Source organism: Plasmopara halstedii (assembly GCF_900000015.1).
Source record: "Plasmopara halstedii genome assembly, contig: Scaffold_437, whole genome shotgun sequence".
Lineage (NCBI taxonomy): Eukaryota > Oomycota > Peronosporomycetes > Peronosporales > Peronosporaceae > Plasmopara > Plasmopara halstedii.
Window position 1 is genome coordinate 349,624 of NW_020187357.1, and position 9,426 is coordinate 359,049.

General features: G+C 44.1%; 4 protein-coding genes across 4 annotated transcripts; 2 read left to right on the plus strand and 2 right to left on the minus strand.

Moving 5' to 3' along the window:
* Positions 1 to 920: 920 nt before the first annotated feature.
* PHALS_09948 (calreticulin precursor) lies at positions 921 to 2,207 on the plus strand (the record flags this gene model as incomplete). Its single annotated transcript, XM_024725289.1, has 1 exon — positions 921 to 2,207. The coding sequence occupies one exon, from the start codon at positions 921 to 923 to the stop codon at positions 2,205 to 2,207; it is 1,287 nt and encodes a 428-aa protein (XP_024576081.1).
* A 145-nt stretch (positions 2,208 to 2,352) lies between these two features.
* Positions 2,353 to 5,083, minus strand: PHALS_09949 (conserved hypothetical protein; the record flags this gene model as incomplete). Its single annotated transcript, XM_024725290.1, has 8 exons — positions 2,353 to 2,490; positions 2,553 to 2,620; positions 2,688 to 2,846; positions 2,945 to 3,019; positions 3,821 to 3,876; positions 3,953 to 4,821; positions 4,887 to 4,912; positions 4,987 to 5,083. 8 exons carry the CDS (start codon positions 5,081 to 5,083, stop codon positions 2,353 to 2,355), a joined length of 1,488 nt encoding a protein of 495 aa, XP_024576082.1.
* Positions 5,084 to 5,813: 730 nt separating this feature from the next.
* Positions 5,814 to 6,792, plus strand: PHALS_09950 (uncharacterized protein; the record flags this gene model as incomplete). The annotated part of the gene is made up of 6 exons (XM_024725291.1): positions 5,814 to 5,840; positions 5,923 to 5,979; positions 6,260 to 6,276; positions 6,370 to 6,489; positions 6,556 to 6,730; positions 6,790 to 6,792. The coding sequence occupies 6 exons, from the start codon at positions 5,814 to 5,816 to the stop codon at positions 6,790 to 6,792; spliced, it is 399 nt and encodes a 132-aa protein (XP_024576083.1).
* Positions 6,793 to 6,806: 14 nt separating this feature from the next.
* PHALS_09951 (uncharacterized protein) lies at positions 6,807 to 8,009 on the minus strand (the record flags this gene model as incomplete). The annotated part of the gene is made up of 1 exon (XM_024725293.1): positions 6,807 to 8,009. The coding sequence occupies one exon, from the start codon at positions 8,007 to 8,009 to the stop codon at positions 6,807 to 6,809; it is 1,203 nt and encodes a 400-aa protein (XP_024576084.1).
* Positions 8,010 to 9,426: the final 1,417 nt, after the last annotated feature.

Genomic DNA, 9,426 nt, shown 5'->3' on the forward strand with positions numbered 1-9,426 from the left:
TAGTTTTCCCATTGATATAGTATAACCCAATTAAATGTATAACTACTGTCAGTTCAGCCACATACTGACTTGTTGTTTGAGTGTAGCCACACCGTTCATACCAAGGCACGTTCCAGTTCTTGCTGTCGATTATAATAAAACGTTTATATTTGTATCTTTCGTAGAAATGTTAGATAGAATGCAGACGTGGTTTCTAGTTACTTCGACGGTTTTTGTTCCTAACCTCGGTGGAGCGTACGAACTTGATCTCTTTGCCGTTGTATACACGGACTATGAAAGTCAAACCTTCATTATGCAAGATGCACGGCAACCGAGTTGCAGCGTTGGTCCACAGAAGATCCTTATGTCATACATTTGGGTTCCTTTCAAGTATTAATCCCGTGCCACATATTGGCAATCGGTAAAGCGCGTCACAATATGCGCTTCTGGCTCGCAATCTATTATTTGTGTGAGAAGTGCACCAACATGTCAGTAGCATGTTTTCTTGGTACAGTTGTATCATGAGTTTACTTGCAAGACACCAACAGCAACTTCTAGGCTCAACTTGAGTTTTTTTAAAGTAAACTGTCGCTGTTAACTTATATAGGTGAATTACCGCTTTTTACAGTATCGCGGCTTCTAGATTAGGCTAAGCTATGTACAGATTATGTACCGCCTCCACGTGGCTCTAAAAACAACTGATTCCTGTTAAATAGGTTTACCTTGCATAAGCCATACTATTAATTGAACGCACTTTTTACAAGTAGATGTTCAAAGCCACTCTTTGCTTTAATTTCCTTTGTCAATACTTCCACTACCAACAGTCCACGTGGCTCGAACACAACGCACACGTGGCGATCCGACCTTGACCGCCTTCATTTCCTCATTTGAAAATCTGCGCTGCTGTAGACACGATCCGACCAACACTCTTTGAGGTGAAGATGTTAACAAAACTGGTAGTGGCACTGGGTGCCGTAGCCCTGTCGATGGCAAGAGCTGAGACGATCTTTCGCGAAACATTTGATGACGCTGACTGGGAGAGTAGATGGGTGGCCTCATCATGGAAATCTGCGACTGAAGTTGGCAAATTCGAGCAGGTGGCAGGAAAACACTACACTGAAGAGGGCGATAAGGGCATCAAGACGAGCGAAGATGCTCGTTTCTATGCTTTGTCTGCTAAATTTGACAAACCTTTTGACAACAAGGACAAGAACCTGTACCTATCGTATCTTGTGCAGCACGAGCAGAAGCTTGACTGTGGCGGTGCTTATATTAAACTGTTACCTGCCGATGTAGACCAGGCCAAGTTTGGTGGCGAATCTCCCTACTCTATCATGTTTGGTCCTGACATCTGCGGTAACAACAAAAAGACGCATGCTATTCTAAACTATGCACGTCCGGGCGAAGATGCCGTTAACATGGAGCACAAGGAATCGATTCGAACCGAGTCGGACTCGGATGCTCACTTGTACTCGTTTGTTATTAAGAACGATAACACGTACGAAGTCAAGATTGATGGCAAAATGATCAAGGAAGGTAAACTTGCTGAGAATTGGCCATTTCAGCCCGAGAAACAGATAAAGGATCCAAGTGTGTCAAAACCCAAAGATTGGGTGGATGAGAAAACAATCCCTGATCCAGAAGACAAGAAACCCGAGGGATGGGATGACATTCCTCGAACAATTCCGGACCCGGACGCTGTCAAGCCCGAGGACTGGGACGATGATGATGATGGAGAGTGGGAGCCTGCAGCGATTGACAATCCTGAGTACAAGGGAGAGTGGGAACCAAAGATGATTGACAACCCCAACTACAAGGGCGAATGGGAGCACCCGCTGATTGACAATCCGGACTATTTCGAAGACGACTCTATGTACAACGTGGCAAAGAACATTGGGGCTATTGGCTTTGAGCTATGGCAGGTCAAGAGCGGTACCTTGTTTGACGATATTTTGGTCACTGATAGTGAGAAGGAATTCACGTCGCATGAAGAGGCGTTGTTTGTCAAGATAGAGGCAATGGCTGCCAAGAAGAAGCAGATTCAGGACGAGGAGAAGGCCCAGCAAGAGGCAGAGGCCAAGGCCAAGGAGGCGGAGAAGGAGAAGGAAGACGCAGATGAAGAGGAAGCTGATGAGGATGATGAAACTACCAAGGATGCCGAAGAGGTGGAGACTAAAGAGGAGGACGACGACGCAGCGGATGAGACTACCGAGAAAGATGAGTTGTAGGTGCTACTTCCAAGCTTAGACCCTTTTACTTTTTTGCTTTTTGTACTGCGAGCAACTAATGAATGTAGAGTTGGTCAATGGTAAAAATCCTTGTTAACATTAGCAAATGAAACCATTCTAGTAGCTATCCTCAAAGTATGTTAAATTATTTGGCCACAAAAGTAACGAGGACGATCGCACCGATGAGCATACAGTGCAGCGAGATGCAAGTCAGGAAGATGTAAAACCACTTGATCGTTCGCTCACCAACGCACTTACCCGTCCACGGACAATGGTGATCCAGCTACAAAAGCATTGAATTTTTTAAGTCAGTAAAATTGGCATTGAAGTCTTAACATGATGCACCTCTTTGATGCAGACACCGCAATCGGAGCAATGAGAAGCATTTAAAGGTCGACGAACTTCACATTGCGCTACATCACCATTTCAATCAGTATCCAATAAACAGTCATATTCTTTTTTTCTTATCTAGTGACTAACCGCAGATAATGCCCGTTTCGATGTCGTGTAATTGATTGCACACTTCTAAGTCTTGAAAGACCACGCCAGGGTCACTGCACGCCACCATTGTGAAGGATATTGTAGTCAAGCAGATGGATACCAAAAGTACCACCTTAAATTCTAGTAGCAAGTCATTCACTAAGAAGAAAAAGATGGGAGCGATTGCAAGAGAGTATGTCACAAGCATGCAGCCCCAATGGGGTCCAACATGACACGTAACCGGAAAAAATGCATACTTCTCGGAAAAGGAGAACAGTACGCGCGTGCGACCGAATTTGACACAGCAACGAGTATTGCTGCGTGACGAAGTGCTGTACATGGTCGTAGATTCAGCATCATACAGTGATCGCTCTGCGTCTGCGACCATGAGCGGACTTGGGTTCAGGGGGGGAGAAAGGCCTTTTCTGTGGTTAAACTATTTCTCTTCTTTAAGGAATATACCCTAATTGGACGAAGCCAGAATCAGTGCCGCTTTATTAGTAGCGGTTGCTGGATCTGGCCGTGGCATTACCAGCACGTGCATTCTACGTGCATCGCTATTAAAGCTGGGCAGCAAATTCCGAGCTTCTAGAAATAAACTGATCCTCACGTCTTGAGAACAATCCACGACCTTTTAATCTGAACCTCAGAGTATCCGTGTGATGGTTGGATACCACGAAGACATAGATTGATCCAGTTTGTCGACTAGGTACCGACTCAATTACCTTCCAGAAACCCAACTGTTGACTTCTTTCTTCTTCAACGCCAAGTATATTGAAAATACACCTAGTGGCGATTTGTACTGATTATCTTGCATTCGCCTACTACTCTCGACAAAAATAACACTTCTCTTGCCGTGATTATCGCTATGACCATCCGAGCATTTATAAAAGTTTACGCGGTGCCATTGTTCGTTGCTAGCCTTCTTTACATGACAGAACTCAGACATTACTAACGTTGACAGACATCCAAAAGAAACAGTATATTTTGTAATTGTTAGACAAGTCTTCAACTCTCTTGATGCTGCTTGTTATTACATGGAGATGACGCGAAGTCCTGTACCGATCAATACGAGCACTGTACCTAGTACAAGAGTACGCATATTTTTTTGGCCTTGGATTTCTTTGAAGTACCCAGCGGACCATAACATCGACACCATGGCTGGACCAATAGAGCAAATGGGAAAAATCTGGTCAAAGCCCAACGCACCGATAGCATAAAGCTGACCACACAATCCTAATCCCCACAACAAACCGCAAACGTACGCTGGACGCATGACACTACGAGGCATCGAACGCTTAAGCACAAACCGGTGGAACAGCGAATACAGTAAAAAGACAATGGTGCTTGTAAGGTAAACACCTAAACATTGCGAAAAGACAAAATCTAGAGGGTTGCACGTTTCCACGATCGGGTCGTTTTGTGCGGGATCCGATGGGTGGCAACGCTGTTTCCAGTTGACAAATGGCACGAGGCAACAGCTTAAAAATGCGCCAACCAACAACGCTACAAACATCCCAAAAAATTTTCGGGTTTTTTCAGCGTGCGCGTCGATCAACTCGATGTGTTCACCCAATTCGTTTGGCATCATATAAGGTCCAAAATTGGGTAATTCTGGGTGCACAAGCGATTGTGGCAGTGACTCACGGCGTATGGATGCAATACTTTTGAGCTCAGCGAATTGTGGTAATAACGGGGAATCTTCACTTGCGAGACTAGCATTACTACTCTCTCTGCTGTTATTTTCACGCACATTTGTTGGATTTCTGGCCGTCTTACCGGCTTTTGGGGCCTTTAAAGTTGGTTTGATGGTACCATAAACCGCTATCGAAGCCAACATAAAGAAAATTCCAAGTAGACTAATCCATGGCATAGTTGGAATCGTGGGTGATACACCAAAAAGTCCCAGACGTGAAACGCAATAGCCTAAAGTGATATTAGTGGCGTTCCAAAGCATGAAACCTACGCCAAGTCCGAGTGTATTGACCACTGTTGGGATCAATAAATTGGCAATGGCAAATAAGGCACCACCCAATAACCCTTCGGGAAACGTGAACATGCCCGAATGGGAAAACTGCGACCAGTTGTTGCTGAGTAATCCCCAGGCAATACCTACCATTAAGATCCCGGAGCACTACGCACAATAATTCCAAAAGTCAGCTATCTCAGCTACATTCGAGGTAATAATGACAACGGTACCATAAACCACTGAAAAATAATGCCATCTGGTACAGCAAATTTGATATATACACCACATGAATGTTAGGGCCCAGATTTGATTGAAGCTATTTGCACTTACCGTAGGTCGCGTACGCCTTAGCAGGCACGTAGCAGGTGCCGAAGAAGAAGACAGCCAAAGTGGCGGCCGTATAGCCAAGCAAAACCTCCTCACTCATTGCAGAAAATTAACTTAGGCGTTGCTGCAGTGGAGGAGGTGACAAGTGATGAGGGAGAGATCTTGTTGCTGGGTGTCACGTGCGACAGTCTTGAAGCGAAAATACGTATCTTAATTGGCCAAAAGCAAATATTTGGAGACATTAGATTTAGATATCATCTTTCAGAGCCTTGAATCTATAGTAAGTTAGGTATGTCAAATATGCGCAAGCCAACAATATCGATTTTGCGAAAGACAATTCTAAATTATTGGTGCACAAAAAATAGAATTGCGGCTCGAGCTCCACAGTTAGATCCATATTTTGCATACGAAAATTATCCTCATCGTGTGTCATACGATTCGTTGCATTGCATTTATGTATATTTCATTTCATGACACCCAGTCACTGAAACGGATAAATTCTAAATTTACTTTGACGCCTGAGTGCTTACATTATACCAGTATGATTGCTTGAAGTGCTGCGGTCAGAGACTCGAGCTAAAATAAGATGCTAAACAGAGGAATTCTGTACTGCCGATAGATTTAATATAAAGTTCAGACTATGACGTTGCTTACGAGTACCATGAGCCTTGCACCGCAAGACGATCGCGTCTTCCAGCCCACTTTAGCTTTATAGGGCAGTACAATTGGTATATTCCGATAGCAAGCTTGATTAAGAGGAGGTTGCCATAACCGAGAAAGAATGGCTGTACTGGCGTTGCACAAACCACCGGCCGTCCACGCATAGTGTGATGTGCATATGTGGAGAAACTTGGCAGGTGACATATTTTACCGCGTCATAAAGTCACTACAGTAAATCAATCTCCATATTGATAACAAACACCTGTTTTGCGATTTTAGAATCCTCCTTCGCTTCACATCAAAGCAGCCGTTCATATACCAGATGATGGTTGCGTGGTGTCTGACTCATATAACACACTATCTATTTTCGAAGCATTTATCAAGAAATTTGCCAGATCGATTTAAACCGAAAGATGAAATATATTCTGAACATCTAAGTCACAATAATAAATCAATTTGTTGGCGATGGCTTATCTCGGCATTAGACTTGACAGAAGTGGAATTTGAGAGTTGTGAGCGAGGCTCAAACTTTAAATACACATGTTCATATATGTGTTCTTGAATCTATAACATTCACTCTTATTCACAGCAGCAGCACCACTAATTCTCAAACCAGCTTTTCAGATTGCGTCAGTACGATACGATCGTTAACACAATTATACAGCCATCCCTCACTATAAAATTGTACTAATCGAAAATATTATATTTGTGATTTGTCTCTCATAGCGTATTTCTGACTAATCCATTCACAATGGCGAAAATCTCAGCACAACGAGCAGGCTCCACGAGCCATGTATGGGGATACGTGATCGTGTTATTTGCAGCGCTGGCGTTTATTTCCTCCATGTAAGTTTGGTGACGTAGCATGTCTTAAAACCTACAAATAAATTATGATTCTACTTTTGCTTATAGGTACGTTATGGTCTTCTCCAAGCTAATGCTACTGCTCCCACTACCTACCACCGAGATAGCACAACAAGCCAATATGAATATAAGTCTGATATCGTCTGTGGAACGAGACGTATATTACTGCTACCTAGTACCGCTCACAATTCCCGTGACCATTGTGGCCTGCTACGCAAATTGGGTTAGTCTAAAGTTCTTCCGCCACAACTAGCGTCTATGACCCTTATCAAATAAATCAAGTAGCAGTACGAAGTCTTTCACTTTGCTTGGGCTTTAGCTTGGGACTGCGACGATTTTTTGCACTCCTGCGCTTGAGCTTCTGCTTCTTGCTGCCTTTTCTCGCGCATCATCCGAGCCAGAAGTTTAATAAATGCGGCTTGCTTTGGATTCGAACGTATACTTTCTAGCGTCCAACCGCCCGAGTCACTTAATGTCGATAACAGCTTTGTGTGCTTCACTGCCGCTTGTGATAGCCTTACGTAACGATTGAAATAACTGCTATGCTCGGGAAATTTAGACACGCACGAACCAATCTCTTTTGGAATAAGATTAAAGCCCACTACCACACGCTTTACAGGTAAATGTTCCCCAGACGATGACATTGTTGTCGGCAATTCGCGCACACGTCCGCTAAAGTGAGGAAACTCACCATCGCATAGGATGCCGCGGCGATATCTGTATGATATGCGTTTCCAGCCCGGTTCCGACTTACTCAAAATCTCCATATCGTCTGTACTCGGTCGATTTGATCGTTTGCGCGCCTTGTAACCGTACGTGTCGTAGTGCACTAGTCCCTTCATATTGACGTAAAAATCTCCACCCTTAAATACTTTTGTGCCATCACCTTTATCCAAGTTTTCGATCTCGCTGTCACTACGAAGAGGACTCACATGCAGCGTTGCACCATAAATAGGTGGAAATATCACATTTGTCTCGAATCGCACCTGCTCAGCATAGTCCAAGTGATACTCTGTCTTGTCGTCGCAATCTGACGCAATCACCCAAACTGCAACGCCATGAGTACGTCTCCAGTCATTTTTACTTACGCACTGATTTGCATCCTTTTGGACCAAAAACTCTTGCACAGCCCGGCGTGCTAAAGCTTGGTGATTAGCCTCTGGGTCCTCAGACTCGTCGACTTTAAGCTTCAGCATCTTCTTCGATGATTTTTTTAGCTGCAGCTGACTTACAGGTACATACACGCCCCAAACTCTATCCTTCACGGCACTGGTGTAAAGCAAATCAGCCGTTTGTTTGCTGACCGCCGCATCGTAAACAGCAAACGCCCCCGCGTGATCTCTAGGAAAGTCGCGCACAATTTTTCCCGGGCACTCATTGCAGCCAGAAGGTGTGAATCCATCGTTCCATGGACTTAAATGAATGTGTTCGGGAGGCGTTGGAGCTTTATCAACGTGATGATTTGATAGCCAAGGAGGCAGCAATTCCTGTGGCCCAGACATGATTGCGTATTGAGTATGAATGAGTGCTGAAACACATTCACACTTAAGCGAATTAAAGCTGTTTTATAAGAAGCCTCCATACTGTACCTTTAAAGCAAGCATTCTTTTGTACTTTTTAAACTCTAGAAGTCTTAACTTGCCATTACAATTTTTTACATACATCAATACGCACACTTTTTGACCACATTTTGTACAGCACACATGCATCGGATTGCTGTGCACAAAAATTTTAGACTCTGCCAGTCAGCGTCAGCCGAGATGTTCTCAATATATGTAATGAATTGAGTAGGCGTATATTTAGTGTCAAGTTGGGTAAATAATATTATTGATTCACTCTGTACATAATAAACGTACGTACTGCATAGCGTGGGGCCAGCACGACCTCTCCATTTTTAAATTACTTTCCTTCCCGTTTACAAAAAAAGAGTTGTCGTGCACCAAACACTGAATACTCAGAGATAAGGTTTTGAATCAAATAGTCCGTGTCAAAAACGCAGAGAGGTTGGACTCGTAAGGTCAAACTAGGTGCGGGACCCCAATTAAGTTAGTATCTCTTTCGATCTTGTATGATCGATAAATTACATATTTATGGATTTATAGCTTTATGTAACGGGGTTACACATACCCTGGTAACAGGATGTGTGCACACCAGATGGGCATGGTGTGACCACACTCAAACAAAGAAAACGGTACAGGGACTGGATAGCCAGTAGTTAGTTATACATGTATTTAGATTTTACGATACATATTTAGGAAATTCTTTGCATTGAGAATTAGGCGGCTTTGCCGCAGACAAAAATAAATAAAGCCAGTCTTGGATTTAAACGGAAGAGTTAATTAGCCTTGAGTTAAGGTTGTAGTTACTCTCGGAGTAAGCGGATTGCGATCAGCTAAACTCGTACATGCTCTAAGTATAGAACGAAAGGTCGGTGACCTAACTTACGCTATCTCTAAGCGCAAAGCTACGGCAGTCCCGCTGCACTTGGTAGCACTTGTAGTCAATCTATGTAGTCAATCTACACCTGGGTCGTTGAGACTGACCTCTGTATGGATCAAAGAATTTTCCTCTTTGCCCCAGGGCATGCAGGACAGGCTTAAAAAGCTGATATCCTTGCTTGGCCCCGAGGGCGTGCAACACCTTGCTGCGCAAGGCCTCCAGGCAATCGGTGCGCGTCTGGAGGCGTTTTCAAACTACGAAAAAGCGCTGCTATAGCACCTGCAACAGAAGATGTCTGCATCATTTGCGTCTCTGACGCCATCGTCAGTGACGGATGATTTTCCCCGCCCTAAGCCGCTCATGGTGAGTGTTAGAATCTTCGAGAGGAAGGATGAAAAGAATCTCCTGCTCTGGGTGAGAGTGGTCGAGATGGCCATCGCATCCGCCATGCTCCAGACCGAGCAACAGCGCGTAGCGCTA